This window comes from Tympanuchus pallidicinctus, unplaced genomic scaffold, assembly GCF_026119805.1.
Source record: "Tympanuchus pallidicinctus isolate F22 unplaced genomic scaffold, pur_lepc_1.0 scaffold8, whole genome shotgun sequence".
NCBI classification, from domain to species: domain Eukaryota; kingdom Metazoa; phylum Chordata; class Aves; order Galliformes; family Phasianidae; genus Tympanuchus; species Tympanuchus pallidicinctus.
The window spans coordinates 51,451,036-51,469,218 of NW_026294802.1; the positions used below are offsets into that span (position 1 = coordinate 51,451,036).

At 45.0% G+C, this 18,183-nt stretch overlaps 1 protein-coding gene across 18 annotated transcripts in view; it reads right to left on the minus strand.

Moving 5' to 3' along the window:
• Nucleotides 1–2,204: 2,204 nt before the first annotated feature.
• Nucleotides 2,205–18,183, minus strand: part of FNBP1 (formin binding protein 1) — an 87,335-nt gene continuing 71,356 nt past the window's right edge. For 7 of the 18 annotated variants that reach the window (XM_052669250.1, XM_052669240.1, XM_052669238.1 and 4 more), the window contains 7 exons: nt 17,955–17,969; nt 14,472–14,581; nt 12,308–12,440; nt 11,335–11,456; nt 10,757–10,896; nt 9,771–9,929; nt 6,159–7,597 (listed from right to left, as the gene is read on the minus strand). In XM_052669250.1, the coding sequence (XP_052525210.1) occupies nt 7,563–7,597; nt 9,771–9,929; nt 10,757–10,896; nt 11,335–11,456; nt 12,308–12,440; nt 14,472–14,581; nt 17,955–17,969 (714 nt within the window). In that variant the 3' untranslated portion in view covers nt 6,159–7,562. Of the gene's footprint in view, nt 5,256–6,158; nt 7,598–7,653; nt 9,930–10,756; nt 10,897–11,334; nt 11,457–12,307; nt 12,441–14,471; nt 14,582–17,954; nt 17,970–18,183 lie in introns of those variants that run through there. The other 11 variants (XM_052669245.1, XM_052669241.1, XM_052669236.1 and 8 more) reach the window with 6 other exon arrangements.

Here is an 18,183-nt window from a genome sequence, read left to right on the forward strand (position 1 = left end):
GCCCATCAGCTGATACTGAGCTGGGGCACAGGAGGGCGCCTGCTCTCCAGGCAGCCTCTGTGCACAAAGCCTTCCTGCTGGTGTTGGTTCAGCCAAGTTCACCTCAGAAAGCTGGGCTGGCTGGGAAGCACGTGCTGGGTGAGAGCAGCAGCGTGAGGGAAGCCACGTGCGAGGGGAGGAGGCTGGAGTTTCTGGAGAAGTTCAGGCTTTCTCGAGCAGAGCCTGTGCAGTTCTTGTCAGTGCTGTGTGGCTGCAGGGTTCCACACACTCCCTGCTAACACGTGCGTGCGTTGCTTTGCTCGTGGGCACGATGCAGCCAGCAGCACTGTGACTGCAGGCCCAGAAACACGGTGCTCTCAGTGGCTCACACTGCCATGGTGACCAGCTGCTGAAAGATGGGGGTGATAGAAATGCACCCCGGGGTGAAGGGGCTGCGGGAGACGAGCAGTGGCTGCCAGCTGGGTGAATAACACGGCATTAGCTGGAGCCTGGGCTGCCCAAGGAGCTGGGGCAGTGAGGACATGCAGCTCGTTCTCTAGCAACTTGAATTCAACCGTCAAAACTCGCATCTAGCAAACAAACGCCGTAACCTCAGCAACTGCAGAACAGTTTGTAACATTCCAGGAGACATTAACAAACTCCCTTCCCCAGGGATGGGATTATACAGCGTCTAGACAAACGCTGCACTGGCCAAACCTAACTTTTTGTTATCCTCTGTCCATTAAAATACCCAGAGCTTAGTCCTGCATCTATATTTCATTTGAAACGTGACATCATTGATGCTTTTCTCAGACCCCCACCGTAAGTGTCTGGTATTTCTGAGCACATCTCAGCACAGCTAGCTTTGGGACTCGCTGTTAATGTAAGCCAGATATTATGGCTGAGCTGTATCAGCTCAGATCTTTTGCTGACTGCAAAAGGAGAACTGTTCATGCACTGGAATGACAGAGCTAGCTTCATGATTTCAGATTCTCTGCTCCCCCCCAGTCCTATGGAAGCAGCAGGAGGGAGGGGGCTGATTTACATGCTGTTCTCCTGCTCACTACTCCCAGGCTTAGACTGCAGCCTCATTCTGATGCAGCTGAGACTGGGATACACCGATGACAAATACTCTGCACTAATCTGACCCCTAGAAAGGGGAACAGCTCTTCCTTCCATGGTGCACAGCCAGCATAGTGGAACTTCACCCCACAGCTTCCCTTGGCCATCCTTTGCCTCAGCCTGATCCTGGTGCCTGTGGTTGCCAGTGGTGCATCTCCACCCTCCTGAATGGCCAAACAGCATCCTGTACCTTCAGTAACACATCTGGTGGAGGTAAAGCTCAATTTCATTTTCCTCCTAGCTGCTGCTCACCTCGGCTTCAGGTTCCTGTCTTCAGTCATTCTGTTCTGTTTCTATGTGAAGTTAGCAATGCTTCTACTGGTGAAGATAAATCACAGGTACAGCCAGACTGATGCTCCCTCCGGCTCGTTGTTTTCCAAGAAGCACCAAGACATGGAGCACATCTCTCAGCTCAGTTTCCTCTCTGCTTTTGAGCATCCTTTCTAGCACACTGTTTGATAAACAGTACTGATCTGTCCTTAATTGACAGGGATGTTAATTAGTGCTGGCAAAGAACAAATGAAATTGTTAAAACAGCAATCTGACCATAGATCTCTACAGAGCTGCTTCAAGTGAAGCATCACTGACCATCAGCTGCACAGCTGCACACCTTCATGGCTCCTTGCTGAAGCTGCTTCCAGTGAACTGAGCTAACAGGTGAAGTCAGAAAGTTTAAAATAACAACAGAAGAAAAAAAAATCAACCAAAAAACCAAACCATAAAACCACACCACCTTTTTGCTAGCTGGGCTGTTTGATAGAACAGCATCTCAAAGAGAGACAGTGCGTCTCAGAGCCCCGTTAGTACTCAAAACCTGCAAATTCCTGTATGAAAAACAAAACCAAGAAAGAAGTACCATGAGAATGCCATCATTGTGAACACAGCAGGCTGTCACACCGGTACCTGGCTGAAGCAGGTCGCAGCTCAGAGCCCTTCTCAGCTAGAAATGGCTGTGGAAAGGCAGAAAGGTCACTGGGGAGCTGTAGGCCGCACTCTATCAGAGAGCCCCCAGCAGAGGCTTTGTCTTTTTTATGGGGAAAGAAAAGGAACAAAACCACTTTTCTTTGTCCCTGCAAGATCAAAGGGGTGCAGTGAAACCGTGCTTCTGGAATTAAAGGTTTATTTAAATATGTGGATGACTTTCATTGTTACAAGGTCAATATTTGCTTTCAAATGGAAGCACTTTATTTGGTTGAATTCTGTCTCCAGAAACAAATGGGCAACACCAGAACCTTTTACATTGGCAATGAAATCACAACACTGAGATGCCACCAAAATCTAGAGATCAGTGCTCAAACACACATACACACACATATACAAATAAAAAAGTGCTCGACATCGTCATGTTAAAATAGAATTTGGCTTCTTTTAGGTTTTTTGACACTTCAGGCAGGAAAAAAATAACAAACAATATGCATCAAACTAAATGAACTTCTGAAAAATACTCAGCATTAAACACAACTTTCAGTATCAGTAAATATGTTTCTTCTCTATTTACAGATGTTAAGAAAGGGCGTTAGAGACTTGCTGGGGACATCAGGGTTTTGCAGCTGTGCAGTCCCCACTTCCAGGCAGGAGAAGTTCAAGCAGAGTTTTTATAAACCAGTGCACATATTCAGTCCTTCTGCTTTTGTACAAGGTAAACTGACCAAGGTTACCCGTTCTTTACCCTGAAGGAAGGCAGCAGAATAGAGATTGTAGGCTACAACGCACGCGACTGTCCATCGTTTTTCTTGTGTTCAGTTTGCAGATCCAGGCAGCAGGGAGCTGCTCACCCAGTTTATAAAAACCCCATCTGTGGCCTTTTTTATACAACTCTTTCAAAGACAGGCAGCTAAAGCTAATGCTCCTCCTACAGTGCTACTGAACACAGACGCCGCAGCTGCCCCAACGCTCCACAGAGGCTGACAATAATATACTGTCCACCCAGATTAAATATATAAAAGCAAACTTAGATAAAAGTTTGACATAGATGGCACGATGAGAGGTGCAAATGAACTCCCCTCGCTGCTGATTCGACAGTGCATCAGACACAGGAATAAAACACTGCAGCTAAAATATCCTATGGCCGTTCTTGCACACTTGCTTCGCCACTCAGACCCCCAGGGGTGGCACACAGCTCTGTCACACACCTGCACAAAGCCACGGGCACTGCTGCTCTCAGAGGCTCACAGATCCGGGCTCACGTGATGGAGATGGCAGGTTCAGTGCAGAGGGCCCTTCTGACTCCAGAAGGCCCAGGTGTCAGCCCTGCCCGCAGCGCAGGCTCCACTTCGGTCACATTAAAACATAACCTGGTGCTGGTTGATGCTTGCAGGCTGTAAGCAGTGCAGTACAGCGGCTCAGGACCGACTGAGGGGTTTCTGCTATGGAAATTCAAAGCGGGTATCTCAAAGGGAAAGGGACAAAGTTCTGAAGACAACACTAATTCAAAAATGACTTCATCCCGAGTGAGGAAGACCAAGGCAAACCCCAGCATGGAGAGCAGATGATTCTGGGACACGTGCCTGCATGCTGGCAGCAGAACACCACGCACACATCTGCAAACTGCGCCTGAGAGGTTTCATCTCAGGGTCATCAGCCACAGCAGCTCCCATACAGATTTTCCTCATGTTCTGGGGATGTTACAAGAGATGCTGAAGTTCCCTAAGAGCAAGCAGACTGCCCCAAACGATGGGTTGGTTTAAGGATAAGCAAGGTTGGCTAAGGATAAGTAAGGCCCTCAGGAGCTACAAGGAGCAACAGACTCTTACAGGGCTTAACCAGGTACAGGATTACTGTGACAACTTAGCAACAGTGAAGGCTCAGGGAAACCAATGCATTTGTAGTACAGAGATCTGGAAAGCAACTGACCCTGTTGTCAGGCAGCTTGGGTCATGCAACGTATTTGGAGATAGAAGCATGAGGTGACCCAGTGCAGCATCGCTTCTGCTTCAGATAAAACCGTGTGAGAACAGGATGGCTGAGGGCTGGCTTCTGGGCCAAGGTCCAGTCCATGACAACGTGGGAGAACGAAATAGAGTGCAGTTTTTTTCTTTTCTCTTTTATTTTTTTTTTTTCTTTTCTAAAAAAAGTTCTGTTATTCAAACGTTAACTGGTGAGAACGCACAAGAGGTCATGCAAAAGAAGAAGGTAGGTCTGAAATGCTGAAAAACAAACCGACAAAAGAAAACTGCAAAGAGATTAACAACGAGCCGCAAAATAATGCGGCCCCTGGGAAGGTGGGCGCAGGCAAGGCAACAGGGCGAGCATGCAGACTGAAACAAGAGCAAAATGGAGGTCTTTGTGATGAGCAGAACGGGGCTTCAAACCAAAACGCCGGTGTCTGTGTGTGTCTGTGTGTGTGTGAGGGACAGGAGGAAGAAAGGAGGGGGCAATAAAGGGGAAGGGGCGAGAGAACAAGCAGGAAAGAAAGTGTACATACGTGAGCTTGAAGGCTTTCAGGCAACAGCAAGGTCATAGGGATTTAATACTTGGCATGAGCATCAGCCTAGATTTAAAAAAAATAAAGGCTGAAAAGTATTAGTGACTTTTTTGTGGAAAGAAGAATACTGAGTGATGCATGTGGATCAAGTTTAATATCTGCCAATTCAGAGTCCAGTCCAGCTGCTGTAACACTGTCCCCAGGAGCAGCTTACCATGCGTATGCACCTCCTTTCCAAGCTGGTGAAACTACCTGCAGGATTAGTGCTAAAGGCACCGTGTGAAATGCTGATGGACCAGTGCATACATTCAGATGGACTGAGGGACAAGGGAGGACAGAAGACAGACCTGCACATGCTTGGGACTCTCCAGCTGCCCTTTGCATCAACGGGCAGCCAGCGGTTCTCTGACCAGCACTGGGAGGAGCTGGGAGGGGAAGTGCTGGTTATTTTGTTTATGGAAGGGCTGTGCCAAGCTGGTAGTAGAGCAGGGAAGGCTGGTAAGTTAATCTGAGCCACAAGTAGCATGCCATGGAAAAGAGCAAGCGTCTGAATGATACTGGGATGGAATTTGGGTCTGAATTTTTCAAGTGGGAACTCCAGACAAGAGTGGGTGTCTGGCTTTCCATGGGTATGTTTAAACTGCCTGCAGGGTAAACAGACCATTTTGTTTCTCCTTCTGTGACAAGCTCGCCCCGAGGTTCTTGCACCAGCACAAACACCTTTAGGAATCTAAAACATAAGAAAGACAAAAAGAAAGAGACTGGATTAGAAAGAGACTGGAGAAAAAGGGTTCCCTTAAGGGTAGCACTACCTGCAGGAGGTTAAAGGAAACCGAGCACCTACAGGGTTACAGAGGGTTAAGCAAAGCTCCTGAACTCAGGCGTACTTCCCAACACTCGCTCACCATTCACCCTCAGCCCTTCCTTCCAGGAAGCATCGCTGGATCGCTGCTTTCCCCTGGGAGAAGGATGTCAAACCCAGGAGCAGCGCCCTGCCAGCACTTTCTCAGCACAACAGCAGAGCAAACAAACAGCTTTTTCCGTTTCAGTCTGCTGAGAGGTGCTGTATCTGTTCGAGAACGATACTGAAGAATAACAGGAAGCCCAAACACAAAGAATTTGGCAGATGAGCCCAGACCAGCCATCCCCTACACAGCAGGCCACCAGGACCCTTCGCTCTTAGGGGAAGTGAAGAAATAAACAGGTAAGTGAAAGTCATCTTAGCCTCTGAACTCATGCTTCATCGCATTCCTGCAGCCACAGGCTCCTGGCTCAGGGTGAGCTGCTCTGTGGTCAGAGCTGTGATCCACAAGTTTGCTTTGGTTGAAGAGACTGCTTTAAGGAGAGGAATAAAGGATGAGCCCAAACCTCCCTCACACCTGTGATGGGGGGACGACTTTCAGGTGCCCTTTCTGCCCGCTTCCACAGCAATAATGAAAGAAAAAACCTCCATGTGAGAGCACAAAAAGAGCTTCCACAGAGCCACAGCAAAATATTCTTCCTGAAAAAACAATTGCGTTTCTACTTAAGGTACCTCTGTGTGGGAAGCAGGTGAAAAGCAGCTCTGGGCCACCTCCTTTCCATTAACAAAGTCAAATTCAAATGAATAGCCATTAAAAAAACCTCACAGGAATGAGAAAATATAATGTTTATTAGAAGAAGACACCGTGGTACATGAAGCTATCAAGGGATTTCTGACAGATGACGACTCTTTAAAAAATAAGACTAGAAATGGAACAACCACACTGGCCAGATTTAACAAACTGTAACACCAAAAGTTCCTATGCAATTCCAACCAGATGCAGGCAGCTGAGGAACCACAAGGGCTTATCAGCATAAGGACCGAATAGTTATCAAAACAGCTACGTTAAGCAGAACAACCTATAAAACCATTTATATTTATATATATAAAATGATAAAAACAATTTAAATTCAAGTAACTTTAGTTTTTAAGTTATGTTATATACATATTTTTAATACCAGGAGAACTAAAGACAAGTATTTAACACAAAGATTTTTTTTTAAAAGCCACAGTCCAGTTGCTCATTAATTACCAGTTCCTAAAGGATTTGGCAAGCATTAAATAATCAGATACATCCTAGATCAAAAGTGCATCAGCATGGTTCACTTTCACCTATCGCTCTGTGCGAGCCAAGGCTGCCTGCGGTGGTTCCAGCAAACAGCAGAGCACTGAGCTGCCCACCAACCAGGGCTGTTTGTGGAGCTGGGGGATACAGGGGGAAAATGAACCTCATGGTCTCATGGCTCCAAACTCACTCCTTGTTCTTCCCTCCCCCAGAAGCAGAACTTTGCACAACAGTCCCTGCCGCTCCGGTCCCCCAGCAGCCAGCTCCTCTGAGGGCAGCAAGCGTGGCTTTCCTGCTGGGTGCCACCAAAGTTTATCTAACAATTCTTTCAAAGCTCTTCTGTGTATCACATTTAAAAGAGGGCTCTGCTCCCAAGCAGATTACGAGGTACCACATTAATAACACAGGATGGGCAGCCTTGAGCACAAAGGTCCAAACGGTTCCAGTATCGACAGCCAGCAGCACCAGCACCTGGCAGGGCAGGAAAGCCCTGCGATAATCAGCTACACCAACAGAGCCCCGAGCAATGCAGCAATGCTCCTCCTCATCCCCCAGCAGGGAGAGGTTGGCACAAGCCCCAAAGCACAACCATGTATCTGACAGATGCAGTTCTCAGTCTGAACGTTTTTAGCACTTCTAACAGTCTCCTGAATGCATCGCAAAGGGAATGAATTGCGTTGGCTCCCACTGGTATCAGGAAGGACAAAACTGCTGCTTACAACTAAAGTCATGCCAAGGGGCAGCGCTTCCATCCGCAGTGATGCACATTTAAATTGCAAGGAGAACTTATACATGCATCAGCTGAGCGAGTGGCACCTAACAGAGTCCTTCATTGATGGAGACAAGCCACGTGCATTCATCTCTTCTAAAGAAAACCTTCTGAAATAGATCTCTTAAAACAGCAGTAGCAGCAAACCCGTAGAGCAAAAGGTGAACAGGCCTATGCAAACCTACTCAGAGATTTTCTGAAGTGATTTGTACACATCTGGAAAAAAAAAAAAAAAAGGCAGAACAAGATAGACATTACTGTTCTTATTGTGACAGGGTTTGCAGCACCCTCTGGCTGGAGTTTACCATGGTAAACTTTACCAGCAGCCCTCAGGCAGCCCTGAGCTGGCTCACGTGAGCAGCACACGCACAGGGGTGGCTGCAGCACACAACTTACCTGTCCTACCATCCCAGAGGCACAGCGACAGCCCGGGCCTTTGCTTGGGCACCTCACCTAAGTGCTCTTTGCACAGCTACACCGAGAGCTGCCAGCTGCTCCAGGGTCTTTTTGAGAACAGGAATTGAAGTGTGTAAATGCTTTAGCACTGTCATTTTCAGGAAAGTTGTGGTTTCCAGGTTAAATAGTCAGGGATTGAATCAAGTCCTTCTACAGCATATTAATATCAAATGAGAAAACTGCAACTTGCCACAAAGTTTGCCTTCTAAATGCAGCAGCACTTCCCATAAATCTTTACACTGCCTCTCCGATGTTTTATGGCAAGTTTTCCATTTTAAAATACGTAAATCTCATAGTTCATTTCCATTAGATAGTCACAGCACAGTTGATTTCATTCTTAAAGTCCAGCAAAATTAATGGGAAAAACAAAAGATCTGAACTCCTCCCAGCACTGACTGCCCTTCAGCATCACTCAGAGAGAAGCGTGCAGGGCGCCATGCCTGGTACTTCTGACAGATGGAGATGCCACAGCAGCTCAGCTGCTTCAAGCAGCCTGCATTGCTGAACATCACATCTTCCAGCAGAGCAATAATGCTGCTTTCAACCACTGCCACACACAGGGGACACGATCTCCAAAGGAGGGAACACTGAGTTATGAGGTCTCTCATTCTGTGCTCTCTGCCTTGTCCTGAACGTGAAGCAGAGAAAACATACAATACAAACCCACCTTTTAAAGGTTAACCAAGGGAGACAGGGGGGCTGAGTTTACTTTTGCATCTTAGCTGACTGCATTTGCCAAACATAAAACTACTATGGCAAAATCAGACCCTAGACTTCCATCTGCAGCAGATGAGGCACGCACTGAATACTGAACCCAGGAAAAAGTGAACTGATCAAACTGCAGCATTTGTTTACAGAGACAGCTCTCTTCTCTCTCCACTGTCCATAAACCTCTATGATAATGGTTCCCTTTTCTTTTAAATTGGACAAGGCAGTTTGTTTCACACCAAGAACTTTAAGGTTCAGGAAACACAACGATCTGAACAATTAAATGACTGCAAAAGAAATGCATTAAGTATTTAACAGTGGACTTCAAACATATCAATTTGAAACAGACCTAAAACTTCTCAGTGAATTATGTTACCAGGTATTTACATGCTAGCATGTATTCTACCCAGTATTCTCCTGTATGCACTGCTTGCTTACAAAATACACCTATTTGGGAGGAGTCAAAAGCAACTGAGAAACAGAAGACCATCCAGTTTAAGCTCAGAGTGCCTCCATTGACTGCATTTCAGCAGAAGACCCATTAGTTACGGGCCATCAGAAAACCTGTACTTCATCTGAAATAGCAAATACAGCCAAAAGACCATTTTCTGAAATGTATCAAGACAGGAAAGAATGAAGATTTTCCTTAACGTCGATGTTTAAATGATTGATCAAGGATCACAGAGTGCTGTGTAGAGAGGCTTTGGCAAGACTTCTGCTTCCCCTTCCAAACACACCAACTAAATGATGAGCAGGTTTCAGTTCCAAAGGTCCGCAGAACTCATGAGGCTCTGAAAGCTCTGCCACGCTGAGACACAAAACACCAGGCTAAATATTTCCTATATAGCAATGCACTGGATCAGTTTGGGACAAACTTGTGAACATGTCTGAAATACCCCCAGGATATGTAAGGAAAACCAGCAATGTTTCCAAATGGCTTCTTTGTGTTTCCTGCCCTAGACTGGGTGTGCAATGGCAGTGACAGTTGAACGTGCACTTACTAGGAAAGGCTGCATTTCCCCTCTACCACACTAGCCTTCTCTGACCAATAAAAAGCATGTTTTGCAGTACAGCAAGCCATATTAGTCCATGTATGACATAACGCAGATTGTGGCACTGTACAGACTTTTAAAAGGCTCTGTATGCAACGCAAAGTTGCAGGCTTGGGTATCTCTGTGAAAGCAAGTAAAGTAATAATAATATTATTAAATATAAGTCATAGCACCTTTGGCATTTTTGTCCAAATAGACTTCAACATAAGACGTGGGGACATAGCCCTCCTCGTCTTCGTTCCTTCGGATTCGCGTCCACCCATCACCTTTGTCTTCTTCTATTACATACAGCATTTCTCCTTCTGCTACAGAAATTGTTCCTTCATTCTGACCTGAAAGACAAAGTAACAAGGATGTGAAGCTGCCCTGCACAGTAAGAACCATGGGTGGAGTAAGGGATGTTCATGGCATCCTTTGTTGCATCACTAGAATGTGAACAAGAATATATGCATCTGGAGACAACAGGCTGCAATCTAAGAAGGAACGTGACCTTGATGTAGGAGTTGCCATAGGAAATGCCAGCACCACCATCAGAAAGAAGTCATGTTATCATTAACCTGAACCTCACAAATATTCTTGTAGCTCATGTCCAGCTGTTACAGCTCCTCTACTGGAAAGCAGTGGTTGCAGGCCAGACATTCAAGTACCATAGGCAGGCTAAAACTGTAAGGCATTAATATAACATTAATAAGAACTTACTTAGCTGAGCATCATAACCCTAAGTTATGTAACCTTTATATAAGTTGGTCCTCACAGCAGAACTCCCAAACATGTAACACATTTTTCTACCATAACATGCTCAGCTGATAACACAGCTTAAGCTTAGCCCCCCCAGCTGAAAAATTCTCATAGGAACCTTCAGTAAGAATGGGATGAAGTACACAGAAGGGATGAAGTGCACAACACAGAAAACAATTTTATTCCCTCACTATTTCTCTCTACACTGTAAGGATGCACTGCTCTAGATTTGGCTCCTCTTCTTGCAGAAGCCCTGCGAAATGCAAGACAAATCCCTGCCCCAGAGCCACCAGAAAACAGAATAGCGCCAAAGCCTCACTCACTCCTTTGTCTATTTAAGTGCTGCAGAGGTTAAATGAAGGTTTCCCACTTGTCATAGGAAGCAAACAAAGCAATAAGAAGAGTAAAGACTGAATGATACCTTCAAACGTATAGAGAGCTTTACATGTTCCTATGGTTGGTAGTGGTTCTTCATCGTCAAATTCATCGTCAAAATCTGTTGCAGGTACTTTCATCTCAGTCTCCTGACTTTGCTCCTCTGTGTAACTGCCATCTGGGCTGCTCAAGAGAGGAAAATACAGAGCAACTATAGCAACCAGCCTCAGGAGCAGGGAGAGTGGCTTGTTTACCCAGCCCTCGAGGCAAGGTGAGCAACTCCAGCTGGAGCAGCTCAGCAATTCCACAGAACGGTCAGGACAGGCTGTTACCATTAGCAGCTGTTGCACTGCAATGGTCTTTTTTCTCTCCATAATAAAAAGAACCTATCACACTTGCCTTCACAGCAGTGACTGCAGTGGCCATTATACTTAGAAAACCAGCTCATGAAGTTGGAATATTCTGTAAGACTAAAACTAGTATGCAAAACTCATCACAGAGCCCCTGCCTTCAGCCTGCTCACACAGTCCTGAATACGGCAGAGCAAGCTTTCCCGGTGCTGCAGCTAAAGCAAGCAAGTTCAGTTAGCAGCCCAAAGAAGGCAGCTCTGTACAGATACTGTACCTCTCGCGGTCCTGTGCACAGCTGTTCACTGCTGAAGTGTTCTGGGCTTCATACAGCCCGCTCTGCCGCCGCGCCTGCTCCGTCCGCGAGGGCAACCTGCCCTCCACCTCGGCCAGCCAGCCCTGCCAGTGAAAAGCAGCAGCGTCACGTCACTGGAGCTTATGTTCACTACAGGACAGAACTGCTCCTCCAGTCACAGTGAAGAATGAAGTACACAATGAAGTAAGACGTGCAGCAGCTCACGGTAGCCTCGGTAATAGCAGGAGAAAAGCTGGGGAGGCTTTCAAATGGGTAAGCAAGCAATCGATAGTAAAACAAATGACTGTAAGGAACAACGTGAGCAGGCTGTACATCTTCGTGTTTGTGGCCCAGCTCATAGAGTGCAGCCTTCCCTCAGTCCTATAATCCCTCTGGTGTTAATTGCAACGGGATACATTTCTAATGGATCCTCGTGTTCCAAATACTGCTTCATGCTTTTGAGGTTCTGCATCTCTAAGAAGCTTCCTGTTAATGTTACTGTTCCTTAAACATCATCTGATGGCTTCTGTCTTGCTGTTAGACTTTGAATGGTGTTTCCCACTTACATTCCTCCAATTCTCCACATTCATCTGTAGTCTGATGATTGTCATAATTTAAGCAAGTATCTGAACCTCTCTGGGCAGTCTAGAGAGTCCTGCATTTTATCTCCTCCTCTACTTGGCATAGATTTCTGGGCAATTTAAAGAGCACAGCTGTTGGCTGACAACCACAAGCAACGGTGCTTATTTATGTTACAGAAATAGGCCCAAAGATCTCAATTAATGTAAGTGATTAAGTAGCACTTCTCCATACACAAAAATGGATTGAAGCATTTTCTTTCTATCTGGAAAAGCAGGGAAGCATCTACTTAGAAGCATGCATACGCTGAGCTACTTTTCATCAAAGATATGTGTACACATTGAGAACAACATCACATCTACATCCCTCCCCATACCTCAAATTTCTGCACTTCTAATCGTAGCTTTTCAATGTTCTGTTCAAGTTCTGATAATCTGTGGTCCACGCTCGCTGCGTCTCCCATCTGAGGGTTCTTGATATACACGTCTTTCATTTTCGTTAAGGCATCTCTGAGAGACAGAAGAAAAATAAAAGTTCCTAAATGAATATCATCCCAGTTTTGGGGGGAGACAGAGAAACAGTTGCATCATTCTTCTCCATCGTGGGCTGAAATCCAATTGAGCAACTGGGACAAAGAGCTGAATGCAGACATAACAGTAACAGAAATGGAGTGATAACCAGAATCTCTCACCCTGCCTGTTGCATTTTGCCTTTTGCAAAGCTGATAGTTTGTAAGATATTTATTTCACACTGCTTGAAAGGAAGCTGAATCCAGATGGTTTGCATTTGTCGCAGCGCAGCAACAGATGGACCTTGGCCCACATAACGCGACCCCGCATCCTGTTAAGCTACGCTGTATTTTTACCAGACTGTTTCTGGGGGCTGTGTTTCATATCAACCCAGATGCCAAATGCCTACGGTTTCAGAGATGTTAATATTAGGGCCCACTACGATGATTGCAGTACCACAGGACCAATGCTGATACAATACATGCATCAGATCCCTTAGGGAAGCCTGCGGAGCTTTCATTGCCAGCAACGCGCTGCCTTTGACCTGAAGCAAGTTGAACTTCAGGGAGAAGTTATCTGCACGATGAGCGTTTCAGAGCTTAGAGATGGATGCACTTATGAGCTGATTTCCTGTATCTCTGCCACAGCCATTCAGCTTTTCTCTAGGCATTTCTCGGGGGGAACAAGGTTAATGGCAGTCCCACGACTCAAGTTAGCGCTCTTTATATTTTGGAATTTCCCACCAAACTCCTGACAATTGCAATCCTGTGCCTGCTTTTGCTTTGTGCAGAGAAAATGAGAAAAAGTGTGGGTGGCAAGGAAGTGGGACTGCTCTGTGGTTGAAACCCTAAGGGACAATATTGCAAACATGTGAGTCACGATGATTACTGCTCTTTAACCCCTACTTAACTGCTGCTGTTAATTCCCCAATCGCATACTATGCTCATTTTAAAATAGGGTAATTCTACTCAGATTTCATATCAGATTTTAACACTGGGTTACCTCAGAATCAATACAGAAGGGTAAATCTGTGCAGAAAGAAATGCAGTTACCACAGAAGGAAAAGTTATGGAAAGTAAAATAAGCATGTGCAAACTTCCTTTCTCATTTATGATATAAGTGATGAAAATAAAACAAAATACACCGATGAAAAAAGTCTGCCAGCAAACCAAAATTAACAGGTTCTTCAAAGCAATCTAGCAGAAAACACAGGCACGTCCATGTAAATGCAAAGCACTGTTTTGGGATGGACTAACAGCAGTGAGGCTGAGTCTTAAAAACACTCTGGAAAGAAAAGTTCTGCTTTTTTGTGTGCTGAATTTTTAATGCGATTGCAGGAGCCAGAATGTGAACAAACACTGAAAGCAACAAATATAAGCTGCCAGAATCAATAGAAAGCGTGTAACTAAAATGGTCTTGTTCTCAAGCACAGTGATAAACGAAGCCTTGTAGAAAAAGCATCCACAAAAGCACTGGACTCGTATTTCCAGCTCCCAGGAAATGTATGCTACAGATCAGAGTCTTAAGATATACACCAAACAATCAGCACTTTGGGCATTAGCAAGCTCACAACAGCCTCATTTGCTGGCATACACCCTCGATCACATTTGCCCATCAAACATTTGCAGGTGATCTGCTTGGTGTTGAGAGGTTTATGACTGTAACCCTGATTCAGACCATGTTTACATCCTGTAATTACTAGAACCAATCAAACAACAAGCAAACAGCCCCCCACCATCACACCTGATTCATCAGCAACAGATCACATCACACACACAAAAATATCTGTGTATCCAACAGCAATCTTCGTCTTGCTCATGACTAGACTGCTACTTCCCTGCAAGGGTGCTCTGACTTACATCAGCCAAAATTAAATAACCGATTGCAGAAGATGTTTTTAGCAATAAACAAACTCTGTGTCTTCTCTTGGAACAGCACCTTAGAAAACACCAGAACCTTATTTTTATCAGTTCCCATGTTTCAGTTGTTTCAGTTGATCTACTTCGTTTTCCACTGCAGGAGTTGGCTTACCTTTGATCCATCTCCTTCTGAATGTCTTTGTTCAGCTCATCGACTTTTTGCTGAAGTTTCTTTCTTCTTTGTTCAGGTGGGAGATTGCTGAAGTCCTCTGGCCCAGCTCCCTGCAGAGTGGAATGGAGGGGGAAAAAAATAAACGATCAGAGCCTACACGAATCCTTCAAGACTACATTTAGAAAATAGCTCACAAATCTGTGAAGCAATCACAATGGTCTGAAGCATTGTTATCATTTGTGCTATGAGTTATCAGCCCCCAAATGGTTAGGAATCAGAATGCCTAAGAAACAAGCCCAGGACCACTTCCTTACCAAGAGGCTAAAGGGAGATCAGGAAGAACGCAGGAATTCAGTGGCAAAGCTGAGAATCTACCTTTAACCATAGCTAACACCAGATTTTACTTAACAGGATCTCATTCCATGGAAAGCTAATTTTTCCTGCTTTGCCCTACTCCCCTAGACACAGCATCCCCCTGAAAGCAGTTGCTAGCTTCTACTCCTGTGTCATAATCATGCTTCTTGAGCACACTGTTAATTGCTGGCCTGCTCTCACTCATGGGTGTCCAACCTTCTGGCTTGCCTGGGCCACACTGAGTGAAACAGAATTGTCTTGGGCCACACATAAAGTATATAAAACTGCTTATATTTGTTATATATTTTTTTAAATTGAAACATTAAAAAAAGAGGAGCAAAAATGAAACTAGTGGGATATTTGACCTTGTTTTTGTGAAACTAATGCAACAGCCTGGTTTGATGGAAGTGGTTGAAGTTCTTAGTTCTCAAGGTGTTTGTCTGATTTTCAATTATTACTGTCCCTATGCTTCATCTCTGATTACTCTATTTTATAGAGTAGCAGGTAGCAGGTAGACTTGCAACTAGTTGAATCACAAAAGAACGAAGGTCTTGTACACAATCTAGAATTTGCACATTTCTCATGTCTTGGTGTTCACTTGTTTCACGTCCCATTTCTAAGCAGAAGTACTGGCATATGTGTAAAAGAAAGGGACAAAATACAAAGCTGAGCACCCAAACTCAACAGCCCATCCGCTTACTGCAAGGCTGCGAGCCACGCTGAAACTTCAGTTCTACTGAAATGCCAAATCTCTCTCTGAGGGGAAAGTGATTTAGGGGACACTTTGCACAGACTGCCCACGAGGCCCCTCCAGTTCCGTGCTGAAGGCGCACTCTTTCTTCTGCATTTGCAGAACATGCTGTTTATAACGGAGGCAGGTGGGTGTCAGAGGGATGGAGGACAACTCCACACAGCTCACCTCCTGCCCCTCCTCCTGTTTAATTTCAATAAAGCAGAACAGGTTGGTGTAACCAAAATGCTGCCATATTCATGTTCAGTAAGAACGAACACACGCCTCTCAGCCTGACCGCGTGCGTAACAACACACATCAGTGTCCATTCTGTGAGACAAAGGGAGAGCAAATCTAACACAATGCAAGAACCAAGTTAAGCTAATTGTAAATCAGTAGCCACGTGCAGCCCTGAGAGTTCTGAATTACATTGCTGTGCGTGGCACAGGAGATTTCTGTTTTAATTCATTTTCAATGCTGGCAGCACTTGCTTTGCAGTAACTCCCACATCAAATTAGGCTGTTTTAGTATATTTTACAGTCAGCCTGCATGCAAACCCATACCTATCTTTTTAAGGCAAAGCGTCTGGATGTAGGTTTGTAAATAAATGAGCAGTTAACAGAAAGACTACATAAAATATTCTCTTCAATTCTATCCAGAAGAGAAAGAGATGCTTGAAAACATCCTCAGTTATACCAGATGTATTCAAAGCAATTTGGAAAAGCTCTTCCTTTTCTATACTTCATTTCAATTGAAAGCTCTCGGCCACATTAAATTCAGTTTTTGTGCCCACAATGCTTCAGACCAAAGCAGCAGTGTTGTGTAGAAATGCATGCCTGAGACTGGGTAAACTCACAGAGACTTCATTCCATGCTTGGTAACTTCCCATCTGAACAGCAGCTACAGGTCCTCCTCCAGCAGGAAGAGGCAAGGAACAACTTTTGCACATGGTAGGCACATTTCATGCTTTCAAGCAAAAGATGCTGGAATCATCTCTCAAGCTGTAAACATTGCACATGTTTTCTAGAAATACACATCATCTTGATTTGTGCAATTCTTGGGGGAAGGCCAGGTCAGCTGTTTGTTTGGGGAGGATATATTCCTACACATGTGAAGGCTTAGCTCAGCTACACTACACAAAAACAAGTGGAAATTCCTGGTGTAAACACTTGGGACTAATAGGTCAGTGGATGGCAACAGCCAGAAGAAGAAGGTTTCCAAGTGAGCCAGAGGTTTCCACCATTCCCCACTTCTACCACAGGTCTTCACAAGTGCAGTACTGCAAATGAAGAGCAATGAGTGACTGCGCTGTGCAGGGCAGTGGTAGGGCCCCAAACCTCTGCAGGCACACCACAGCTACCCCAGGTAGCTTCCAGGGCACACAGCTCTCCTCAGAACAAGCTGTTAGGAACAGGTCCAAGATGATAAATCCATGGACAACGTGTATGTAGGGAGGGTTAACAGGGAAGGAGCAACTAAGGCAGTGACCGGTGAGGAAAAAGAAAACTTCCAAGCTAATGCAATTAAGGAGCTGCAGTTCCTCTGAAGCCCTCTGTCACCAGGCGCTGTGGCTCTGGAATTCATGCATGAACTGGGGCAGAACAGCTGAGCTCCCCCTGGAATCACAAGGGGCAAAGGAACAGCAACGATCTACCAGCGACATACTGAGGTGTGGCACATCTCAAGCAGCACAGTGCCTGCAATACCAACTTCAGCCCAATTTGCTTTCCCAAATAGGTCCACCCGTCCCCTTTCCAACTCAGTAACACGTTGCCTTACCGTAGCTCAAGCAACCTTCCCAGCTGCATCCGAGATCGAATTTGGGGCACATGTATATACAACAGCATTTGCAAATTCAAATCAGACTGAGTTAACCTTGTTGGTTACGGTTTACAGAATTTTAATTATTATTAGTTATTCTGAAGGACTACATAGGGCTGTAAAATGTAGGCGACCATGGTGCAGATTGCCAGTAAACACCTGGACACAGAAAGCAAACTCTGTGGCTATGTTACAGTCACACCAAATACATGCATTTCTCTATGGAAAAAGTCCAAGCAGATCTTGATTTCTTTTAATGTCTCAATTTATACTTACACAGTAACAGAATTACTTGATACTGTTTTTCTACATTTTCATAGCCCTAGATTATAAAAATGAAAGCTAAACTATGTATTAGAATTAATTTTTTAGCAGCTTATTAGAAAGACTGAGTTTCGATCACCTCTATTAGACTCCAGACCTGTGTATTCAGAGTTATCTGATAAACAGCAAAAAAGCAAACAAAGAAGAAACGAATTAACAATTTCAGTGTCATGTCACACGTGGCACAGTGCACATTCAAACACACACAGAGTTGTGATTAAAACACAGGACAGGCATGCTGAAAATGTGCTTACCAGCTTGAGAGAAAGCTTCATGTAAAAAATGGAGAGATACAGGGTGGGGGGGAAAGAGAAAAAAAAACAACAGAGCATCAGTAGAAGAGGAACTTTTCAGAGTGCTGTTCCAATAACACGACACACATTCCCCTCGCTGGATGGGTAACACTGACAGATCTGTGCAAAAGTTCACAAGAGGGCCCAGCAGCACTGGGCAGCTGCCATGGCCTCGCCTGGAGCAGAGCTG